This window comes from Glandiceps talaboti, chromosome 7, assembly GCF_964340395.1.
Source record: "Glandiceps talaboti chromosome 7, keGlaTala1.1, whole genome shotgun sequence".
Lineage (NCBI taxonomy): Eukaryota > Metazoa > Hemichordata > Enteropneusta > Spengelidae > Glandiceps > Glandiceps talaboti.
This window is the reverse complement of record NC_135555.1, coordinates 2,466,873-2,493,000: the sequence shown is the minus strand read 5'-3', so window position 1 is coordinate 2,493,000 and position 26,128 is coordinate 2,466,873. Positions and strand designations below refer to the sequence as shown.

General features: G+C 34.9%; 1 protein-coding gene across 1 annotated transcript; it reads right to left on the bottom strand.

The window, feature by feature from the left end:
• Nucleotides 1-13,284: 13,284 nt before the first annotated feature.
• On the bottom strand, nt 13,285-26,096 carry LOC144437372 (TBC1 domain family member 31-like). Its single transcript, XM_078126297.1, has 21 exons — nt 26,020-26,096; nt 25,395-25,550; nt 24,707-24,822; nt 23,950-24,128; nt 23,061-23,209; nt 22,544-22,703; nt 21,790-21,990; nt 20,898-21,080; nt 20,429-20,511; nt 19,985-20,131; nt 19,522-19,655; nt 18,994-19,127; nt 18,538-18,717; nt 17,592-17,771; nt 17,072-17,277; nt 16,067-16,436; nt 15,523-15,639; nt 15,203-15,280; nt 14,755-14,908; nt 14,135-14,278; nt 13,285-13,427 (listed from the first exon to the last, which is right to left on the bottom strand). The coding sequence occupies exons 1-21, from the start codon at nt 26,094-26,096 to the stop codon at nt 13,285-13,287; spliced, it is 3,291 nt and encodes a 1,096-aa protein (XP_077982423.1).
• Nucleotides 26,097-26,128: the final 32 nt, after the last annotated feature.

Genomic DNA, 26,128 nt, shown 5'->3' with positions numbered 1-26,128 from the left:
ATTGTCTGTACTACCCATTACAATATACAGTCATGAAACAGAAATAGAAACTTTTGCAATAAAAACGTTAAATAACACTTTTCTCAAACTATATCATAATCCACCTAACAGTCAGTATTAATTTTAAGGCATACAAATCATAGAGGAAGTAAGTGTTTTCAATTTTAATGTTGAGTTTATTATAATGTCGTACAAATATTTGTTTAAATAAATTGATAACTTTCTAGTGCACACCAAAAGGGCCAGCCAGAATTACAATAAGAACACCTCCTGTAGATGGCAAAATGGGTAAGTAAAGTTACATGTACTATTGAATATTGAATCATTTCAATCATATGAAGTTATATGATTGTTTTGGTTTGTTTTTTGGGTTGTTGTTTTGGAGGGGAGGGGAAGCTGTGAATATGATTCATTTGGAAAAAAGCAAAATGTCCTTCAGAAGACATGAAAATATAATGAAAGATGATAAAATGATATACAGACCATAAAAATTGTCTCTTTCACATACTAACAATAGTGCAGATTTTTAGAATCATAAAAAATAGCTACCGCAAAGCTGATTTTTCTCATTTGACAAACTTTTAGGAAGTTCTCCATCACCAACACTTTTACGAAATACAAGTCAGAAAAAAACACCAACAGGTTCTGGTATGAGGTAAGTATGAATGTTGTCATCCTACTATGTCAATACACAGTCATGCCGACATCCTAACTTGCTCCCTTATCAACAAATTCTATTATTCAGTCATGTAAGTTCTGAATTGTTGTTTTCCATTTTTATGCAAGATTTGTGTTATTAAAGGGTGAATGTCAGAAATCCTATCACAATAGAACACTAGTTTGGAGAATGGTTGGCAATACCAATGAGGAGTAACAAATCATTGCCTATTAAACAAACACACTTCAAACAATGTGTAGCATAATTTCCACATGACCTTATGATAAATTTCATCTCGCAACCCCTGACCTGCGCCTGTAATCTTTGTGTAAGAATAGTGTATAATTTCTACTGGTATTTGTCAAGGAAACTTGAAGTCATTGGCATCCTCAGCTCCGTCATGTGTCACTTCTACTTAGTACTAAATACAATGCGTACATTTAGTTGATATGTGTAATGCCTCACATTTCAATACTTTGACTTGTACTATTTTCATTTTTACAGGCAAAGTAATCTTACACCAGGTAACTATGACAAGGTTACCCCTTGTAGATCTAGTCTCATGATGTCCCCTATGTCAGCAAGTCCAGCCAGGTTAGTTTAACAACATACTAAATAGAGTTTATCTTATGATAAAAATTAATGTCATCTTTTTTATGATATTACATAATAAATATTTTATCAATGAAATACCAGAACTCAGTTTGCTGACTAGAACTGGTCAGATGTAATGTAATATTTCCAATTGTGTTAATAGATTTATGAGATCATGAAAGATTAATGATCCTGTAAATTATAATATTTCATATAATCATTTTTGAGTCTGATTGAATATGCAGACTTTCATTTCTATTTTGTAATGATTCCATGATGCATCAATACATGAACTGTGTAAATTTATTTTGAGAAGTTTGAACCGGATGCAAATACTTAAAACAGATATTTAATTGACTTTGTTCTGTTCTTCACACTTGTACTTGTAGAGTGCCATCAAGTGGTAATATCACTCCACAGGGTATGGGTGGTACTTACCTGGTATCAACTCCTACTAATTCACAAAATACACCAACACAAGGTATGTCTGAAATGTACTGTGTTATAGAATACTCCCAACACATGGTATGTCTGACCATGGAAGTATAACCGTGGGTAATACTTCCATGGTCTGACACATACTGTGTTATAGTTCTGTCTTCTCTTTGATACCTGTTGGTGTCAACTCCTACTAATTCACAAAATACACCAACACAAGGTATGTCTGACATGTACTGTGTTATACTTCTGTCTTAACTTTTCTTTTCACTTACATGTAAGAGTGTTCATTTTGAAATGTATATGTACTTGGTAGAGAAGTAGAATCTGATTTTTTTTTTTTTAATTTTACACCTCAGAATTGCACGTAAAAATGTACAAGTTAAAAATGTGTGACAAATGTAAAGGTTAAGACATAATGTATAACAATAAAACATATACTATTTGTTTGACAAGGAACCAAATGATGACTGGATGTTGTGAACTGATTTCTAGCAGTACTGTGGTGCAGACACACAGACACAGACACATATATATACATCTATTGATTTGTATGGTATACCCCTGTGTGTGTGTGTTAAGAATTGTCCATTGGAAAATCAAAGTTTGTTTTAAATTAAGATCTCAATTTGTGAATGTATGAGATGTACCATGTACCATGAACCATGTACATTGTAACCTATAGTTCTTACTAAGACATCATGCATTTCAATTTCTGGTCAATAACTTTAAAAAAAAAAACCTGTCAATTTTTGTTTTTTGAAGGTTATCTCACTTCAGCCTCCCAAACTGGTAACTGGGACCCATCAAGGCGACAAATACATGTGAGTAAACATATTAATAAACAATCAAACAGTGAATTTAAAAGGAACAGTTTCCATTGCCATGTATAGTTCAGAGGCGCCGTACAATTAGCTCTGGAAAAAAGTCTTTCTTTTGTGAATTTGAATATATCAATCATTTGGTCATAAAGTGTGGGAATTACTTTGGTGTCATATACTTCTTATTAAACTTCCCTTGCCCCTTGTGCATTTAAAAATTGTTTGCCAATGTTGCACCCTTACAACATGATAACAAATACATCCTATATTTTCTCTGATTTAATAAATTTCTAAAGGCTGGCTAACATGTTATAATATTCACCTTGTACATCGCATAAAATTTAAGCTGTCCTATTTTCTTCTTCAATAGCTGAGCTACCAACCAAGGAGATCAGTTTTGTAAGTATTACTTTTATATTGTCTTTTTAAGTTGATGTCAGTTTCCGCATGATTTTATCTTTTTTTCCTGAATATGTTAAAAAATGTTTAGGGTCGGTGGAGTCAGGTAACTGGAACCAAACAAAGTTTTTAGGCCTTATATAAACCAGTCATTGAAAATTTAGACTGTTAATTGAAATGTGCAATTTTAGTTGTACCCAGTTGTTGACATAAAAATAGTTGTGTTGTACTGCTGTTTTTTCTACATCACTACTTGGTATGTGCTGGGATGAATAGATAGATGAAAGAGAACTTTTTTTTGGTGATATTTTTAATTTTTGTTCTCCCCAGGGCTGTACATGTCTCCAATCATTGATAGATAGAGATTTGATTGTATCACTAGGATATACATTCCTAATAGTAATCAATACAGTTCTAAGTGGAAAGTGACAAAATTAATTTGGTTTTCTGTTGAATTGCATACATCTTTATACATATGTTCTATGTTCTTGCTTTTCAACCATTTGATGTCAAGCTATTAAATAAACAGTTTTGTTTACTTTCTATTGCATTTCAGATCTGCTGCAATCTCTGATCCTTCAAAGCATGGTGGTAGTAGATGAAGATTCCATTACCATAGTTTTTTATATACCCCTTTCCATTTTATACACTTTAGAGATAGTGAAGTTTTATAAGACATGCAAGTTGCAACTGGAATTTCATTTCAAAAGAGATAATTTCAGAATGGTCAAAGACAATTCTGAACAGTTACATGTGTGTATTTTTTTGTACATACAACCTACTTTTCTGATACCTGTGACATTGTATTCTCTATTTTCAGAATATTAACCAAACACATTGACAACAATACTCCAGACTTTTCTGGATATAGAGTCCTTCTGTCATAAAATACTAATACTTTCACTTTTAATCACATGCAGATCATACACAAAGACAATTTTATGGTTTCTGAAAACATACAATTTTTGATTTTATTGTTTATGATTCGAATTATTAATTACATCATCATTTCAGTTCAATTAAACTTGTTTTTATTCTACAAAGAAAGTAATGTAAATTTTGTTTGATTAAAACCATGTTTTAGAGATAACTTTATTAGGCATGCTTTGTTTTTATTTGTATTTCATTATCTCTATCAATTCTGGAAAAGGCTGGGTGAACATAATAGTTTAAAGGGCTAATTTCCAATCCTTGGTCAGTGTCTCAACACTTCCAACATGTATCAAGCCAACATTTTCATGAATATAGCTCCCAAAACTCAACTACTTAAAAAAAAAATACAAAGACAGATTTCTTTCCTGTATATTCATAAATGCCATAGTACAACATTAGGAGATTAAAAATCTGTAATACAAATAATAATAATAATAATAATGATGATAATAATGATAATATAATCATATTTTTGAAGTTATGGTGGTAATATTTAAAACTTGAAATATAGAGAAAAATGAAATAATATGAGAAACCCGGCAAATTGTGAAGAAAAATATTCATACCTCCCGACCGTACCCCTGTGGTTCACATAGCTACTTTGCTTGACCTTCTGACTAATGAATGTTAATAAACACTTCCCTTTCACTGACTGATATTGGATGTTAACGAGCAACTGTCAGAATGAAGTAACCAATTACAACTGCTACAACAATGTTCAGCCAATTGTATCTCTTAGTCTGTCTCGACATGGAAGTAGGAACCCCGGGGTTCTACTTCCATGGTCTCGACAAGCTGTGCTAAAACTACCTACTAGCAGCAAGTTTCTCTATTAATTACAGTTATCTTTCACTCCCTGATGTTTAATTGTAAACAAATTGTTGATAAGACCAAGGCTGGTTTATCACTACACAGATGACACACGTACAATTTCTCACTTCACTCAGACTAATGAACAAACAACTCCAACATTAGCAACTAGAACACAATACAATGCTGCAACTTTGTTTGTTATATATACCAGATTAGATATCCCACAGTGTTGATATCCTGAACTCCACTGGTGAAATGTACACTTATCAAACACCAGGGAGTGAAGGATACATTGTGATCAATAGAGAAACATGCTGCTAGTAGGTAGTTTTAGCAAACCTTGAGACAGGCTAAGAGATACAGTTGGTCAAACATTGTTGTAGCAGTCTGTAATGGATAACTGTTGACATGGACATTCCTGGCTTTTCCAAACAGGTTTAATAGCCAGATTTCGGTATTAAACTTTCTAATATGTGCAGGTGCAGCAACGGGAAGATTTGCAGTTTCCACTAATAATACGTTGTTTCAAACCAAAAATGGTTTGAATCGCTCCCTCCTAAAACAAAATTGTGGGGCGTGTGTTTAGCTGTTCTTCCGACTGGTGGTGAAGGATATCTGCCCTGCTCCCTTCACTGGGTGTTCAACTTGCCCACCAGCCCACTGCCCACCCAGTATCGCGAGGATGATTTATCCACTACCCACCTCTGAAATGTTTGTGCTATCCACTCTATACCAAAAAATTCATTTTGATGTACACAATGTACACTCCTTCCCCCACAGTTCCATGTTTTCCCTCCCACTATACATAATCAGGACTTGATTGTTTGCCCACTACCAATCACAAAATATTGCCCGCCCACTGAAAACTAGCATATAAAGAACAGGTTTTTTTTTCAAGAATAGCTTCGTTGACTCATGTTTGACTGCACCTGCACGTGGAGAGGATAGTGGTCGTGGAAAACATCGACATAGTATATAGGACTACACTATATATGCCCGGTACATTTGTTGATGATGGCGGCTGACTTGAACGCAGTAAAGTCGTGCATGGACGCAGTGAAGGATATAGCAGAGGCGACAGGTAGAGATGAGTTCAGAAAAATCACCGGTGTACTGTCTGTAGGTGGTCCGGCGATTGGAGCAGTTGGGGCTCTACTTGCCGTCTTTCTCCCGGATCAGCAGCATGAAGAAATCATGGGAGGAATCATATCACTGCATGACAAACTAGAAAGGATTAAAAGTTCTATTGCAGACCTGAAGAAGACAGTAGAATGGGAAGCTACGAAAGGTCAGTATGCTGATGCCACAAGCAAACTTACCCTTGCAATTCAACACGCTTATGGGATGGCTAGCAGTGAAGATAAAGCAACCCACCGTACTTATTCTGTGAAATTGGAACGTCTTTGCGAAGGTGGAGATTTCGAATTGGCATTAGATTCACTACTGGATGGGATGGCAGGTACTGGAAATTTCCGAAATAGTATCTTTGACAAACATTACGACAAGATGGGTGGTGACAGGCCAAAATTGGTGGAACTTGGAGCCACTTTGACACAGCTTGTGATTGGGGGACTGATAGCATTTCATACATACGAACATTGCTTCATTGGTAGTGCTAGGCTCTCAACTGAGAAATACAGTCTGAAATTAAGTCAAGTTAAAGACAAGTTTCAAGCTGTCTTCGATCGGTGCACTTCCGAATGTAAAAGTAATATGCAGAAAGATATGGAAGATGTCGTTTCTGGAAACAAAGATGATACGAATGAAAAGATCGTTGCGAAATTGAAACAGAAGATGTCCGCGAAATATGATTGGATGAGATTGACCTGTCTGGTATATAATGACATCACTGGTACTGAGAACCACCGTTTCAACGGATCGGAAATACATACACTTCACTCCCATAAAAAATGCGCAATCGTATTTTACCTTAGTGATGATATACCATTGAAACATACTGATGATGACGACAGTATCCGGGACGCCACAGAAATCGCAAACGGGGCTTTTCGCATAGGAGATGCAGAAGAGGCGCTCCAATGCATCGAGAAAGAACTGAAACGTTGTGACATACAGACATGGGGAATAGCTTGTGTCAAGCCTTCTGTAGACATCTACAGTTCCTCCTGTAACCAAGGCACCAAAATTTGGGTGCGTGGACAGCGTTTCACCATTTGCATATTGCTCAAGTAACTTCAAGTACTGTAACAACTAATTGCATTCAACTCAATATATCGATAAACTGCACGGAAAGCTGGTCAACCAACGTTTCAGTCCTTCAACGTGTTATCTTTTGTTACATGCAATAAATGCCATTGAAGAGAAGGAAGTCGAGCCTTATATAAACTAGATCAAAGCGAGATCAACGTTAGATTCGGATTGAATCTTGTCTTTGTGATGAGGAGTTATGGAATAAGCAGAAATTACGGCAGGGGCTATTGGTCGGGAGAAAATACTCGATGTTTCAGTTGGCGTTATGTGTAGGTACCAGTAGCTATAGTTGCATACAAACCGCTTGAGTTTAGTTTTTGCGTGATCTCGCCGTACATACCCGTTTTAAAATGTTGTGGTGCGATGCTACTTTTGCCGTTTTTGACGGGATTCGGATACTTTTGAACATATATATCTTGGCTCTTAGTCAAATGTCAGATTTTTGGCCAGGTAGGACGTAATTTAGCAGAAATTCCAACCAACTTTGCGAGGCAGATCAGACCCGTCTATTCACAGGCACTCGAATCAATTCGTATGATTTTTTATGTATAAAAGATAACAGTACATTAAAAAAAATCGACATCATAACAGATTGTTTCGAGTGCCTGTGCGTTTATTTATCAGTAAGCTTGCCCAGCAGGAATTGTAGAATTTGTTTTTCGGTTAAATCACGGAAAGAAAAAAACAACAAAACAAACGCTACAATTATTGCAAAGTTGCATGGTTTATACTACAACAGTACTCTAACCCTGTTCGGGCCCCTGTTCTATAGTCTAGTTCCTATACAGTATCGTAACGCTCACTCACATGTGGGTTATCACAGGTTGCATCCAGACTACCTGATCTATAAAGACAATATGAAGGATAGTCCCGGAGGATAGCACTAGACTACAGGCACAGACGTACAAGTCATACTCCACGGTACTGGTTATCAGATAGAGTAATGCTAAACCCCTCGTCATTCTCGTAAGCAATCATAAAGTCACAATGACGCACTGACTGTATGTTCGCCTTGATTGTTCACGTAGTTCATCATAACCAACTTGCTGTGAGAGATAGAATTGACGTTTTATTCCTCGGTACGACACTTGCAGTTGATACGCCATACGCTTGGATCTAAATTTCTTTTACCGTGTAGTTGGTGAGCTGAGGTAATGTTACAGTGTAAATGGGGAATGACATGCACGTAGCGTAGCCGCGTTTGTTTTCAACATAGGAAAAAAGTCGTGACAAACGAATATTACTTTTATTTTTGTATCTGCTTGGTTTCAACGTAAAAGTACTCTTACAGATAAATGTAACATCAGGACAACGGGAGTGTCATATTACCAAGTACATGAGTCCATGGGTGTATTTAGGGGGTTGATTTATTGTAACAAATAGAGGGGGCCTCTACTGTTAACGTAACCCTCCTTCAATGTTACTCTCTCTCTCTCTCTCTCTCCACTCCGTAGACGGCTTTTAGTGAATTGGCTCAGACTACACACAATGTTCATGGTTAACCTGGATCATTTGGAGGTGGCCACGGAGCAGATGGAAGCTCCTAGTCTAGGCCTAGCTGTTGCCTTCAGCTCCAACTTCCAAAGAATGAATCCATAATTTTATTTCATTAAATTCTTATGAACATAAAATATACAATACTCAAATGATTTGGTGATAAAATAATCAGCACCATAAATGACTAAAACGGAAGTGTTGCCGTCGCCTTAATTCAATGCAAATGATATAATTGACAAATATGAAAACCAGCTAAACAATGCGATCACATCATTGTTCTTCCAACTGTCTGTAATTAGTCATTATTTGACACTGTTGATCTTTTAATAACTTAATGTTGTCATCTTAGAAGAATACTATTCGGGATATGCAAACATTTGCAAGTATTAATTCATGACAGCTGAGAGTTCACGGTGACCTCGCAAAACATCAAAACTTAGCGAATATTTAAAAAGTTGTATTCTGTCATCCGTAACATTATCTCCTGACAAAGATGGTTTTCAAATCGTTTATACCATCATTCAATTGAATACCCCAATTGATTTATCTGTAAAGAAAAAGAAAGTTGGATTTGTTCCAAAGACAATTGACAGCATACCGCCTACGCTTTTACCAATAAATATTCTCAATAAATCACAAGCCCACTGTCTAAAACACTTACACCAGGTGATAAATATGCATTGGGTTGAGAGAATACAAGTATGAACTGTTGACCTATCGTGTGTTGTTGTACATCGTTGAAAGTTGTCAGTAATGTGTATCATTTCAATGACGACTAAAATGAGATGTACACGACAATATTGGGTTCATTTATGATATGCAGAACTATTAGTTGTGACATTGAAAATAAATGCTGTGTTTACTAGGACACTGACACATACATACACACATATACATGCAGATACATACATAGATACATACATAGATACATACATAGATACATACATACATACATACATGCATGCATGCATACATACATACATACATACATACATACATACATACATACATACACATACATACATACATACATACATACATACATACATACATACATACATATACATGCACGTATTATTATTATTATTATTATTATTATGAAGAAGAAGAAGAAGTAGTAGAAAAAGAAAGAGAAGCACTCTGCACTCTCGCTCCCAAAAATAGCCCATACCTCATAAATTATATTCTCGTGACTTCTTTTATTTAGTATAGTCCAAATGATAAACTGAATCTGATGTGGTGAACTATAGATGATCTATGGTTAACCTGCAGGTGCTTTGATGACAAGAGGCTGATGCCTACAGTCACTGAGACAATAGTCTTGTAAACTTTCACACAGTGAAGTAAACTCAAAGGGTTTGTGCTAGTTGGAGTAGAATTTTACGCAGTCACATATATCTGTACTCGTTCTTTGCAGAAGGGCTTACATGTATTACTGTCATCATCATACCAAAGTAACTGTGTTATTACTACTTCCTTCAGTGCAACAGTAAGGATTTTCACAGAATAAGTATGTAGTGTGCAAGTATATATCAGGATATTATGAAATGAACACATATACAAGACTAAAAGCTGTTCAACAAATATAAGAAATATTACATGTAACTTTAAAGGGACAAAATGCAAACCAGATTTCCGTCTCGGTTAATGAACATCATACTAAACTAGCGTGAGAATGCATCCCTCGCCCACGTACCAAATTTGTCCAGACAGACCAATATGCATCGTTCTCTATGGTGACAGAAGTAAAAGGAATAATATAAATTATCTGGAAAATCGTTATCCGCTGTTTACTAGTGCAAGAAAGTGAAAGTGGTTCAAGGTTTGCACACAAACAACCACTTGTTTGTCTGACGGCGATTGATACTCTCATCCGTGTATATATAAAGGTTAAAGTGTTATCATAAATTTTACACAGATCACCTGGTTATACCTAGTAATGGATGTACTAAATACTCTGACACAGTCTAGGTCAGTACAACACCTTTACACCTCTATCTCTCCATCATACCTTTATCTCTCATACACATTCATAGTAAGCTTATATTGATAACAGCTTCAAACATGTAAGATGTGCCACAAGTAAACTAATATCTTAACCCTCAATAAAATTGTCCACATAATCGGAAAGTTCCAAAAATCTTGTGTTCCTTCCTTTTGTCATGTGATATTCTTTATATACAATATGTATCGCTCGCTCTCCATCTATGTATGTCGGTTTCTTCCCTCCCTGTTTGTCTCTGCCTCCCTCCCTGTTTCTCGGTATCTCTTGTTTGTGTTGAGTTGTGTTGTGTTGTGTTCTCCCCCATCTGTCTCTCTCCTTCGCCCCCCCCCCTCCCCGACAAGGCTTCATTTAATATGGTCTGAATTGAACAATATATACTTTTCTTTGTGATTTGTACTTGGATGTAGGCGTTGGTCCAAGATTTGGTTTGACTTTTGGAAATTATTGTAGAATTGTCTTGAACACAAAAGTTGACTCAGATGATTTCTTGACATGTGACATTCGCGTTTGTTTATCAACAAGTGCCTGTGAATGGAAATGGTTTGAGTGTAGCTCTAGAGATGTGTCGGAGTTTTCGGAGCATCTCGCTGCCAGACTCGTGACTATCGTCCCTAATATGTTTATGTATACCGAGCGGCGCAGCCGCGAGAAGAGAGGGACAAGTCGGGACTGGTCCCTCTCTTCTCGCGGCTGTGCCGCTCGGTATACATAAACAGATAGGGATGATAGTCTCGAGTCTGGCAGCGAGACTAACTAGTATCCAGAGCTAGTTCGAGTGCTCGGGTGATGTTCGAGTGAGGCATCGGGCATTTGCTAATCCTGCTTGCAAAAGGAATACAGGACTTGATACAGACATTAATAAGTCACGATTATTACCCTTTCTTTCCCATTCTCGATTTTGCGTCGCTATTGATTACTACTATAGTCATGATAGTGTAGTTTACCTTCTCACGAAAGCAGGCATCGAGCAAGGTGACCATCTTCTGACCGCACAGGGGCGGGCTTCGATTTAACGTTCGCTTCCGATGAGTAGGAGTATTAAATTGAGTGGAAAGTGAAGAAACCATTCTTTGACAGGTTAAGATGGTAGACGCTCTCATTGACTTAGATTTACATTCTACTTCAACAACTACTCCAATCCTAGACTGGCATCAGTCTCTCTTGATTTTTCCCGTCTCATTCTTCAAATGTGTTGAGTTCATCATTCATTTTTAATGAAATCTGTAAGGGAAAATGTCCCCAAACTTTTCTAAAAATGTTCTCAAACTTTTCCCCCAGTTATTAGTAGTTTTCCTTCCTTTTTCACCCAACTGTTAGCAGTCATTCACCCAGGTCACCCTTTCACTTGTGCTAACAATAAAATGTGAAAAAAGCCCAGCCATGTCAAGTCCAATTTCCTTATATGACACTCCATCATCAGTCATCAAAAGGCAAGCCAAAAATGCTGGGTAAACCGACAAAGGCAGTGAGCTGAGCAGTCTTCAACTGCCTCGCCAGTTTGCCTAGCTCGTTGATCAGTATTACTAGTTATCTAGGACTTATTTATGTCTCCAAAACAACCCTAACTGTTCAAGATCAAACCACATCTATCAATTATTGTTAGGTATCTCAACAACAAGCTGCAACATTAGTAATCCACACTCCTATAACAAATCCTACCTTGTAGTATCAACACATCTCACCACTTTACGAAAGGAGAATCAGTGAATAAAATCAATGATTTGTCAGTCAGTTCATGTTACATTCAAAACGTGTGATCATAACCACAGAAAAATGATATTAATCAGGACAATTAGCTGGTTCATCTAAGACATCAAACATTATAATCTTTTCAATTTAATACAAGGTGAATACTTGAGTTGTATTATTCAAAAACATAATTAACTAATTGTTTTCAAAATTTGCATCTGATGCAGTTTTCTTTACATCCACCAGATGTACTAAGCTATCAGGATTGTGATCACATACCTGAACATCGACTTTTAATTTATTAAATGTAAATGTCTGATCATAATAATCATATTCTAATTTATAAAACTCTTTCTCATTATCAGTTTTCTTTCTGATTTCTTCTTCTACAACTTTTTGAACATCAATTAATTGTTTCAAAACCATAGTTATCAACTTTAATATGATGAAGATGAAAATCTCACTACCACAATTATTACATGGAATTATACACAAAAACATGCAGAAACAATTTTGATTCCTAAAAACATACAAATATTGATTTTATTGTTTATGATTAGAATTATTAATTACATCATCATTTCAGTTCAATTAAACTTGTTTTTATTCTACAAAGAAAGTAATGTAAATTTTGTTTGATTAAAACCATGTTTTAGAGATAATTTTATTAGGCATGCTTTGATTTTATTTGTATGACTTCATCTCTATCAATTCTTAAAATATAATGTATTGGAAAAGTCCAAGTAGACATAACAATTCAATTGACAACATAACTAGTGTTTTGAGCCAAGATAAAACTCTACTAAAAATCTGCTACGCTTTTATTTTTGAGTCAAGCTATGACATGCAAGTTCACACAAACATATCCCAACCATGCATAGGAATAACTTATCAATCTATTCTCATAGACAGCATTTATACAGTAAGGGGCAGAATCACAATCACATTTATACAGCAAGGGGCAGAATCACAATCACATTTATACATATCACTTATAAAATGAATAATCATAAACCGTAAATTAATAGCCCAAGATTTTAGAATATATATATATATAAGGGGACAGAGAGAGACAAAGATGATACATAGAGAGTTTAAAGATAGAATATTTGATTGTGACATAGCCATGACCAATTGCAGGCAGTGTTAAATATATACTAGTATTGGAATATTAAGTATCTAGGTGTTAAATACAATGTATATACTAGTATTGGAATATTAAGTATCTAGGTGGAATCATCGGGGTTAAAGTTCAATGGCGGTTGTGATTTTCTATTTTCTGAAGCAAGTCGTCTTCTCAAATCTCTGACTTCTTGCAGCAGTTCTTGCTCTCTTCGATCAAATGTTCTCCTACCTCGGTCTAATGAAACTGAAAATAGTGAAAGTATTATGTTACTAAATGCAATGGAAATTGATTCATAATAATAATAATAATGTAAGTTTTTATATATCGTTTTCCCACTCTGTGCTCAAAATGCTTTACAATTATTACCCCTGGTATGGATCTATAGCAGCACAACAGCCCTTTATACTTCCTCAACTCCCTGGGGAGCATACAAACCACCACAGCATTTATAAGCACATAGAATTAAAACATTCACATTGCAATCTCTGTCCTACAAGGTCCCCAATTATACAGCTGGGTTGACTAAGGTACAATCATGGTTCAAATCTTGCCCAAGGACTTCATCCATTCAGAAAGAAACGGAGGTGGGGAGGCTCCAACCTTCAACCTTCAGATTCCAAACTAGCCACTAAAACCATTCGATCATCAGGAGTTCATTGCAATTGATTATATTCTACTAAAATATAATTTAGCAAAACTGTAATTTTCAGTTAGTTTTAAGACAATGTTGATATATTTCTTATCCTCACTAATGGTACCTTTTGGGTGTTTATGTTTTAATGGAAAATGTCAAAGAGTAGATATTCTGGTTCAATGCGCTGTATAAAAAAGTATAGTCACAACGACATGTCCTTTGTAAGTTTTGCAAAATGCAGTGTGTAAAACAAAATACACTGACAATAGTTTGATAAAATATTTAAAATCAAAGTAGTCAGATCAGAAAAACTTACTTTGTATATCATTGTCAGGTAATTCACTTCTTTCATTCAGACATGTGTTGTCTCCTGATGTTCCATTTTGTCTACTTGTCTCAGTTAGCACTGGGGTTGTTACTCCATACTCTGTGTGTTGTTTTCGTATATCTCGTAGTCTCTCTGTAATGAAAGTTAGTAATTAGTAATAAGTAATGCTTGACTACAAATACAAAGATAAGAAATTGATGCAACTTGTAGCAGTCACACTAACACAAAGGTGTACTTTTATGTCGATTGTGAGGAAAACAGTAACATCTTTCTTTAAACTGTGTTTTTTTGTTGTATACCATTACATAAATTTACTTCAAATGTGCTGAAAGCATAACAAACATGTTTTCTTCTTCTTAGCATCCATAAGTTTATAAATTGATGTGGCTCTTCGTCTGGGGTTACATTAAAAAAAGAAATAATGAACAGAATCATTCCAAATACAGTGGACTTTGAAATCTATACTAGGTTATTTTATGTAACTTGTCCAATAGCAGTCAGAGGACAGAATTGCAATGTGCTATAATTCGGTATAACCCTTTGTTTTATGAAGCAAGGCAAGTCCCATTTCAAGGGGTGACTGCGAATTTGATAGTCTAGTAACTTACCAAATGATGCATCCACTGAAACTCTCAAATCCTCAGCATGTTCTCTAGCTAGAGTTGCTTCCTCTTGAAGCAATGCCATACGTCTTCTCTCTGATGCTTCAGACAATGCCTTGAACTTATTGTATTGTTCCTGCTCATTGACAGCTTCATCTACCTGTGTCAAAGTAGGAGAGATATTTGTAATACACTCAAGAACACATGATTTTGTAACGTACACAAGAATACATGATATCTAGCACAAATTAGATAAGTTCACATGAAAGGACATGCATCAGGTGTAACAGAATACAATCAGCTGACAGTCATGTGCAAGTACTACCATAATACAAGATGATCATCACAAATTATGCACAAGTTCCTAAATTGTCTGAAATTACTCATATTATAAAAATCAATATATCCAGTTGATGTTCTAATAATTGTTTGAAATTTAAGCAGTTCAAATTACCTTGCCTTCCTCCAAATTTTGCATCAAATCTTGAATATCTTCCTCTAGTTCTCGGTTTTGATCATTCAGTCTTGCCAGCTGTGGAAACACAAAGTGAACTTTAAATGACAGCTATATTCAGGATATATTCAGAAAAGGTCTTTTGGTTTGCTCCATTGCCATATTTCATGAATTACAAAGATCATTGTACATTAAAAAGAATATATATAACAGGTACATATGTAATCTTTTCATACCAAGGACTAGTTTGAGAACATAACTTTTAAAGAGCATCATTGTAAATTCAACAAATCAATGTTTTGCCTGTGATTTTTCATTACCTCAACTGATCTGAGTTCATTTTCAACATCATCTCTCCTTTTTCTAAGTTCTGTTGTTTTCCTCATTGTAGCATCTTCTTTCATTTGGTCAGCATGTGCCAAGGTTCTCTGAACACCCTGTGATAAATAAATATGATAAATGTAGAAAATTACCATAAACAGACATGACATGAGTGGTCTGCACTTTGTGGAAGACAAGCCATTATATATGAATACATTATCATAAAAAGTTTCATTTGTAAATGCTGATGAAATTACTGATATTTACAGTAAAACGTAAAACTTTCATTTTCCCCTGACTACTGGGAGTAAAAATTCTCATGGGTTATATATAAGTACAAATTTGAATTGAAGAGATATATTCACTTTCATGGCAGATTAGTTTTGGTTAAGGTTGAGGGCGCTCTTCACAGCGGCATGTACTGTGTTGTCATACATGTAGATTTCAATGTGTCTACACAAGTGACCACTTGTACTGTGTGACTGCCTTAGCATTGGCTAACATGTAGACAAATATGGTACATAAATGATAGATATTATCTACCTTTCTGAGTTCATGTTCCCTCTCTCTTTCATTTTCAATGGATCTTAGTTGAATCCGTTCTTCTACCTCTTGTTGTTTTCTCTTAGCATCATAATCTACCCGTCTATGGTAATCTGATTCTGACTTCACCCTTCCCAATTCCTGTTGTAACATTTTTTTCTGGAGATGTAGTTCCATATTTCTGATTTCCACATCTTCTTTAGCAGCCTGTGTCTCCTGTTCTCGTAACATCACTTTTCTAGCTAACTCTTCATCTAATCTCTTCAGTTCAGTCTCTCTTTCTTGTTGTTCATGGTGGACAAATTTCCTTCTGGCTGCATCGAGTAACTGCATTTCTTTGATGCGTAGTTCTCTCTTCATTGCATTCAATCTACAATAACAGCAACATAATCATTTTTTTTTACAGTAAACACTGCCAGTATAATAAGTTGATAAGATTGTATGCAATGAAGCAAAGTAAAATTCTAGCTCATGAAAATATAAACATAGAAAACCTTATGAACAGTAGAACCAATGTGCAACTGTGAGTTCATCTCTACATACTTGAATTTTCCAACAAATGTGAGTTATGCCTGGAGTGTGTCTGTTCTGTCAATTTGATGTGCTGCTATTGACATAAAAGCAAGTTATTGTGATTCACCAAAATGTGGTGTTACCCAATTCCCTCTATAGGATGACTCACAAGAAAACCTTGCTTTACACATTTAGTATCCTTTCATCCACAATGAAAATTGTTGTCTTTTCTGAGAGGGCAAACTGGTTATGTCTGAGAAATCAAACAAAATGAAAGATTCCATAATATGGGTATTAGTTGTATATTCTACAAAATCTGTTTATTATCCCTTCCACTTTACACCCCCCCCCCACTTCTTGACTACTGTTATCACTTCACCCCCCCCCCCCCACACACACACACAATATCTATTTGAAAAGCTGATAGAGATTGCAAGATATCATATTTATCAATTTCCCAGTATAATGTTAATATAATATTCCCTATCATACCTAATTCTTTGATCTACTATTTTCTGTTCTTCCTCCATCAATAAATTTCTTCTCTCCTCCTCAGCATCTCTGATCAGTTCTTGTTGTCTGTACCAAGCTTCCTCCTCTTCATGTCGTCTCTCCGTCTCCTTCTGTAATTCTGTTGCTGCTTCTCTCTGTCTAAGATACTCCATCTCATCTCGACGAATTCTTTCTCTTTCCTGGGCCTTATAAAAGAGAAGAACATCCACATATGAAAATTAGACATCTATGAACAATCTAACAATATAATCCATGTTTTAAAATCACCACTATCCCATGCTTCTATAAAGATTTACTTAGTCTATGAAACAAAGTGGTAGATATTAAAATATTTTAGTGTAAACCATTAGTTTTGTGTTTGCATGGACACATGGTTACTCGATAAGGACTTTAAAGATCTTAAACTTTCTTAATCAATGTCTTATCATAGCAGTATTCAACAATACTCAATCAAAACAAAAGCTTCTCCATTTTCTAATGACAGTTTGTGACTATTTACCTGATAATCCACAATAAACTTAGGATATTTATTGAATATTGGGTACTGTCCCTTGGTGAGTGGTTTGAAGTCATCTAACATTCTGACAGGGTGAATGTCATCTGGTGTTGACTCCTGTAGGTGATAGGCTTCTTTCAATATTGTACCAATCTCCACAGAGTTCCGATGATGAAAGAAATACTGCAAATACAAGATGGAGAAAACATTAAAAGTTGGAAATAATGGTGTACTGTTAATTAAAAAATGCTGCCAAAGTGCTGTAGGATATGTATATGTAAAAACTGTTCCAGAGGTAAGGACCAATCAAATCAAAGATGTGACTTTATGACCTTTGACATTTCCAGGGATTATGAAAGGAATCCATTACTAGTATATTATGCCAACAGAATGTAAATTGGCATTTGTCATATCAGTATAGTGATTTACTTTACAAATGTAAAGCTCCATGTGAATAAAACTTCCAAAATCTCAAACATTGGTTTCACTCCAGTATACTGACATTAAAGTGGCCATATTAAAACATTAAACAATGTGTAAATTGTTTGTTATTGTACGTACAATAATAAACTTTTTACACTTTCTGCATCTTTTTGCAATGTATTGAGTGATGAACATGGACTTGGTATATGTTATTTCACATTATTTTTTCAAGTATAAAAACATGGTGAAGCTGTTTTATCAAATAAAAATCCAAGATAAATACCAAAGTCTTATCCACATGGCCACTTTAAAACTTTTGAGGCAACTACACACAGTTTATATTTAGTGAATGTGAAAACTGAAACTTGTTCACCAGTCTGATGTTCTGGGTTGATCACACGACTCATCACTGGAGGTTCAACTTGTCATTTTTTTTAATGTCAAACACTTGCACATGTTTTACTGTCATTATTTTGATTATATTAGCACACACTGTAATTTTGACAATCTCACTATGATATCTCACCTCAAAATCTTCTTTGTCAATGCACTGTAGAAGTGGTTGCCTTGAACAGCTGACATAAGCAACAACAGCAATTAGAAGGAAAGAAGGGTGGTTGGAGAAGACATTGTCCCATAGTTTTAACCATTCATCTTTGGTTAGTACTTCAGAGAACAAGGTTTCCATCAATGGCCATGCATATACCTGTACATGAAATGAAAAATCAAGAAAATATGTTTAGGAAAGTTTATGTGGTTTGGAAAATATGCCCACATATCTCTATGCAGTAGAATGTGTTCAAAACAGTTGTGATGTTTCTGACAAAATAATTATTTTTAGGGCACCCGAGTTCTCTATATCATTTACCCAGGATTGTCCACCAAAAGTGTTAGCTAGATGTTCAGTTACAATGTATGTATCTCTGAGGTTATAAAACCTTACATAAAGACAAACAAATGCTATAATAGACTTGACACTGACCTGTGTTGTGATGTTATGTCTCACAAAATGCTGTAATAGTTCTTTGTCGTGGTGTGCCAGTACATTTTCCACCATGGAGAGTACATTGATGGGTGGATTGGGAAAGAACTCAAACCAATGCTGACACCAGTTTTCTATCAAATTAAACGATTCACTTTAAATCATGCAATGGTTCTTAGATATACTACAGAGTTCAGCAAAGGAAACATTCACTGGGTACACACATCATTTTGGAATACAGAGTTCTTTTCATGATGAATTGAAAACAACTGTAATTTATTTAGAAATGATTACACCATGTTGATATCTTACATTCTGAAGCCTCTCGCCTTACTGTTTGGGGAGAAATAAAGTATAAATTTTTTTTTGAGCCAAGCCAGTGTGAGTTCCAAATTGAGCTCTCAATAATTCAGTTATATTTCATTAAAATGAAGTGAATACATTACTAGTATACTGAAAATAAATCTTTGATGTGATACTGTAACTTAGGATGAGCAAGTCACAAAGAATAAACTTATTGAAACTTACCAAAAATTGTGGCAACAACTTCAAAACAGATCAACTGGTTGTTTTGAAAGAGTTTGACAAATGGGAAGACCAGTAAAGGTAGGTAATCGGTCTCACCAAAGATGGCTGACCAGTGAGCTAAGGATGACACAGTTCTAGAGACAAAGACAAAGAAAAATGTTGTAAGAACACAAAAACAACAAAAAAATTATAACACTTATATTGCTTTCAAGATGAAACAGCTGGGTTAAATGTTGCAACACATGTCTCTCAAATCAACCAATATGCTACATAAAATTTACAAATGCAATAGAAAGTCACATGTCTGAAATCATCCAATCAGCTGAATAAGTTATACATGGGGTAGAAAGTCACATGTCTCAAATCATCCAATCAGCTAAACAAGTTATACATGGGGTAGAAAGTCACATGTCTCAAATCAGGCCATCACTGAATGGGGGACATATTGTTTTTGTTTACTCACCTCTGTAAAACTCTGAGTAGTTTCCTGCTTTTGATAGGATAATGTTCATGTAGACTGGCCCAGGCTATGTGAGTACCTTTATCAACCAAACTGCTGTATGCTGCATGGTTCTCTGGAAGCCGCAGAAGGGATCGCCAAATAAACATCCTATGCAAAGAAAATTCATCATCAATATCACTGATTTTAACATTTTAGAAGGTAAAAACTGACTAGAGTGAATGAGGTGACTTCAGTATGACCATAGACAATAGACGTTGGGGGGAGAGACATTTCTTTCTCAACTGTCTATGATTATGGTTCTATGTAATTTCAAAAGTTTTGAGATCTGTAAGTAATTGTAATATTATTCTGCATGTACCTTGACTTCTTGATGACACAACACCCTGGGTTATACTAGTTTCAAACATCTAAATGTTACCATTTTGTAAATTCTCAAATTCCTACCTGTACTTAGCTGGATATTCTCCATAACCTTTCAGAATTGACAGTAGTCTGTTCATATCTAGACCTTCAGGTAAATCTGACGTCTGTAAAGAAAAATTGTAAGTTTTCAGCATTTCACACCACAAATATTTGAAGTTGAATATTCCCCTGTTTAAATGTATGAAAAACAGTTGTCTGTTTTACTTTGAAGCCCTATGAAATATTCCTCTTGAAGCACCATGGCATTCCCCTCATTGCATGCAATATCCATTACAAGTGAAGTGGTTCTCTTCATAATGAATGAATATTAATTTTTCCATGAAAACAAAAACAATCTTGTGAAAATCATGACCATAGTACTTATTGACATTATGTACACCATACTCATTTTTAAGACAAAATACAAAATACAATATGAAAAGTTGTACATAACACATCAGCCATACCAATGTTGTAATATATATGACACAGTCATCATTTAAAAACTTACCTCATCTACATCAGAAGTCTGACTTGCTGTAATTCCTGAACCAAGTATTCGTGTCTTCTTTTTATCTTTGGTATCCACGGTAACAGTCTGTCTAGGAGTTACTGATCTCAAAGTTCTGGAACCAGACGAATCCATAGACTTATTTCTACCATATGACACAGCTTTCACCAATGGTGGTGGGGGCTAGATAAAGAGGAAGACAATTACTTCATTAATATATTTGGCATTTACAAATATTGTTTGTAATATCCTTAGCTTAGATTGATTGATTATAGCTGAAAATAAATCATAGCAATCTAATCATTTTAATCACTGTGTTCACTGAATATCTAGCTTCCAAGGCACCACATATTTGACTATAGTACATACATTTTGTATGGTTATCAGTCAGTCAATTAAATTGCAAACATATTGAGAAAGTGTTCTTATTACAAGGGTACAGAAAACTGTATGTTAGAATCAGAATAGTTTTATGTCCATTGTGAAAATGTGAATACCTTCTGAAATCATCCTGACATAGGACACCAATGGTAGGCCTCCTCACCCTGGCACCCCCTCCTCCCTGTGTGGTAGTCAATCTATGTTAGACTATAGTATACGATACATTGTGTCATTCCACCCACATTGGCCATCTTTTCACAGAGTGATGGTTGATAGGGCAGCACATCAGTCTGTTCAACATGTCATATCTTACAGACTAGTTATTGCATGTATGTGTGGATCCATAACATTTAAAGCTTTACTTGAAACACACAACTATTCTACCAGACATAGTAGCCAAGAACACCTGAGGTACAACAGTATACCTACACATAAACAAAACTACGATCTGTATCATTGTCGTAAGAGATTAAAGTGTAACTTGTCAGAATCTGATATTGATTTCACATACCTTGTTGAGTTCAGCTGTGAGTGCCTGTACACTGTAGATATTCAATCTACCATTCTCTGTGACAGAGACTATAAATCGTCCATGACAGCTGACTGATACACTATGGATTCTGTCATCAAGTGTACCAATATCAAATAACAACTTACAGGTGTGAATGTTAACAAATCTCATGATTCCATCCTGACTGAGAACACCTACCACCTGTAGTAATAAAATAACAATAAAATAAAGAAATGGAAGTCATGAATATAGAATGGTTCAACCAAATTCAGTAATGTACAAATATTTTTGAAGTGTCTGAGGATTTTGGTACATTGTATATGGTTTCTACTGACATAGATGTATTTTTTATCTGAGATCAGACTTCTAAAGATTCTCATATTCATTCAATTATAATAATATTAGATACATAAACAAGAAATGTACATGTGTGTCCTAGCTGTATAAAATAAGCAGCACAGTGGAATATTTTATTTTACACTTTAAAAAAAAATTGTTATGATACATTCAAAATCAGTTGGACCCAACAAGGAGGGTTTCATACTTGGATAATTTCATCTTACCGGTACTACTAAAGTAAAGTTATGACTATTTGCCTGAGTCTGATACAGATTGTGAATTTCATATTTCCTACAAGCCTAGTACCTAGCTCTGCTACTCTATATAGTACTGCAAATTGAGAAAATATGACAAATTAAATATACTGGCACCAAATTCAAGTTGAGAATATTCATCTGTCAAAAATATGTCTCACCTGACTGGAACCACCATCAAAACTTTCAGACAAGAACTCTACTTGCTTCACCACTTTGACTTTGGTTGGTAACTCTATAATACGTAATAATCGTCTTGTATCCAATGTCCATATGTGTAGAAATCTAGATTTTCCACCAGCCACTAGTAACCTGCCATCCCTAGGAGAGTGTCACATCACAATAAGTTAATAAAATATTTCTGGTAAAAAGAAAATCTCCCAATGATCCCTTGCCATTACGAGATCCTACTTCTTCTCTTAAACTCCTCCCAGTCCCTCTTTTGCCTCCTGACCCCTCCAAGTCCCTCCTTATATTAAAGCCACATAGCCTCTCTTTACAGCAATTTCAGCCAAAACACACATTTTAGTTGGAGGTAGAAGGTCTTCCTTGAATTCACTTCACTTGAGGAATCAGAGATGATGAAGCTCACACAACTTTTATGGTTTGTATATCTGATATTGACAAAATTGTAAATGCTTATGTTTTATAAAAACGGTTGGCATAAATACTACTTACTTTGGTGTTGCAAAAGCCTTGTATCCAGGTTTCTTACCAGCTGGTATTGTGAGTTGATATTTACATTGTAATGTATCCGATTCCCAGGCAAAGATAGAATCATCCTTAAAACAGGTGATGATAGTATTACTCAGTGGTAGGAAAAAGACCTAGGACAAATAACAAAGAAATATGACTGAGTTGGAAAAATCAACAAATTAATTTTAACTCGGACTTTCCATAGTGTGGTTCAAAGTTACAGACGTACATGTATTTACTTGGTATTCTCATCAAATCAACTGATCAAAATCTTGATAGTTTTCAAAGCTATGAATATAAATTAGATGAAATAGTTGATATACACTTTACCTGTACTTTGTATCATGGCTTCACTTTGCATTGCTATTCTTAATCATGCTAAGAATCATACTGATACAAAGTCATTTACCTGGTAAACTTTGGTCTATAAATTGTGATGCATCAACATCACATGGTAGTGGATATCTGATTACTACATATATATGAATATAAGGAAACACTCTTACAATGTAAAGTACACGTAGGTTGGCTTTTCAACACAGTGTAACTGTTTCTAACTTACAATGGTCAGTGATGCCTTGATACTCCATACAACTTTATGTCAAATCTTGCTAACATACCTATAGTTACAATGTATAAAACTTTGTACATTATGACAACTGCGATTTCTGTGCATCAAAAGAAACATGGCGGCTGCCAGTCAAATTATATTATACGTGTACGGGAAAAGTCATTTGAATGGCCATTGACTCTCGGTTGGTGACAATTTTGATTCGCCACTGTGGTGAACAACTTTGGTTTTGACTTTTTCTTTAAAATTTGCGACAGTGGCAAATGGGTAGTGTGAGCACAAATTACATAGACATATTACCTTCAATATTCCGACTGACTCTCTAACATTTAACTTTCTTTTTCTTTCAAATGTATCCAGATCCCATAGTTGTGCTGTGTCATTAGATGTTGTCAGGGCATATCGACCTGATGCATGGAGTGAGATGGAATGAATGGGAGTTGAATGTCCTTTCATCCAACTCACTAACTCTCTAGTATCTGAAACAAACAGAAAATATACACCAATCAAACAACAGCAAAAGTGACCTCCTGACCTTATCTGATTTACATATTGTGAAAATGAAAGTCTGCTAGTTTTAGTTACAGGTACCATACCATTTACCAGTTTTTGCATTTGCCAAGAAATGATCAGAATTTTGATTATGCTAAATACATATGCCTCTATCATGCCACTTTCCCTCTCTGCTATTACTGCCTACATGTAGTCTGAAACAACTTCTTAAAAAGTATTTCATGTAATCAAAGATGTGGAATTAATTTATACCATTTAATTCAGGTTGTTTCATATTTTCATCAGCGTGTTAATGAGATGTCATTATGCAACTTGTTAATATTTCATGGCCACAACACTTAACATTAGACAAATTTAATACCAAATACCTGTATCATAACACTTAACATTAGACAAATTTAATACCAAATACCTGTATCATAACACTTAACATTAGAAAAATTTAATACCAAATACCTGTATCACAACACTTAACATTAGAAAAATTTAATACCAAATACCTGTATCACAACACTTAACATTAGAAAAATTTAATACCGAATACCTGTATCATAACACTTGAGGGAGTTTTCTGAGAGAGCAACTAAATATTCAGTTTTTCTTCTCAGCGTGAATGCAAGGGCTGTACAAGCTGTACCTGTCTTCTGTACCAATTGAAACCTAGTGTGACAGAAGTGATATCAATCTTTATTATTGTACATATATATTATTGTATATCAATGGATAAAGAACACTTTTTGTATATATTTCAAATATAAGTTTTTTAAACTCAATAAAACATGAAAAGTTTTTGAAGACTTTTCTGACAGTGTTGTACAACAGTGCACTTTTACGAAAATAAAATTCTTAATCATATATCAAATTGATCCAAATCAGTGAATCTTAACTTTACTACACAAAGTTCCATTTTCAATTATTCAATGCTCAGTGGGTAGAGTAAAGGTAAACATATCTCCCCAACTTATTGTTCAAACATTTTGTCAACACTTGGAAACAAAATCAAAATCATATCATAACCTACTAACATTTGATTCCTTTTCAAATACTTCTCTCAACACTAACTATTACACACACACACACACACACACACACACACACACACACACACACACACACACACATATATATATATATAAATATATACACACACCACCAAAATAATACCAATAGTTGTATAGTTTTGATATGGATTAACAATTCTTATAAAATTATAAAATAACAATGAAATTTACCTGTTTCTCAGAAGATCAAAGACATAAACATTGCCTTGGTGATCACCAGTAACAAACCTATCTCCAGTACTATCAAAGGCTGTGTGTAAAAATCTAATATGTCGACTTTGTAGTGAGAATGGAGTAGACACATCATGACTTACTTCAACCATCAACCTGTGACCAAATAAAAAAGTCAACATGACATTTTGATAATTTAAAATACACATGACTCCTTATACATGCTATATAATATGTTACTAGTCTACCAAAAGATTGCAGACCCTTGTGTTATTAATTATGCAATCATATTTTATGTACAATAGTCGGACATATTGCATGTAGCACTGTCATGACTGTTTCATGGTACATGATATAAATTGTAGTTACTGGAGTGTTTTGATTTGGTCATTTAGTATTGCACCGTTTCTTATCATTCAATGATTCCTACAAATAAAATCACATTGCTCAAAATAGAATCTATACGATGCTCAGATAAGGAATTGGAACTATAATATATTTTACTGGTCATTTCGGAACGAAAACACACTTTCCAGGGACACGACCTGCCACACAAACAACTTTTTTTAAACAAGCAAACATTGCAAATTCAATGCAAAAAAATTGATTATAAAACGTTTCTTACCCATCATCACCAGAAGGTGTTGGCTTCCGGTGCCAAATTTTACCAGACTCCTTCTTACTAACGTCTAAAGTTTGCATTTTTCTTCACAATTTCCTTGGCTCTCTTGATA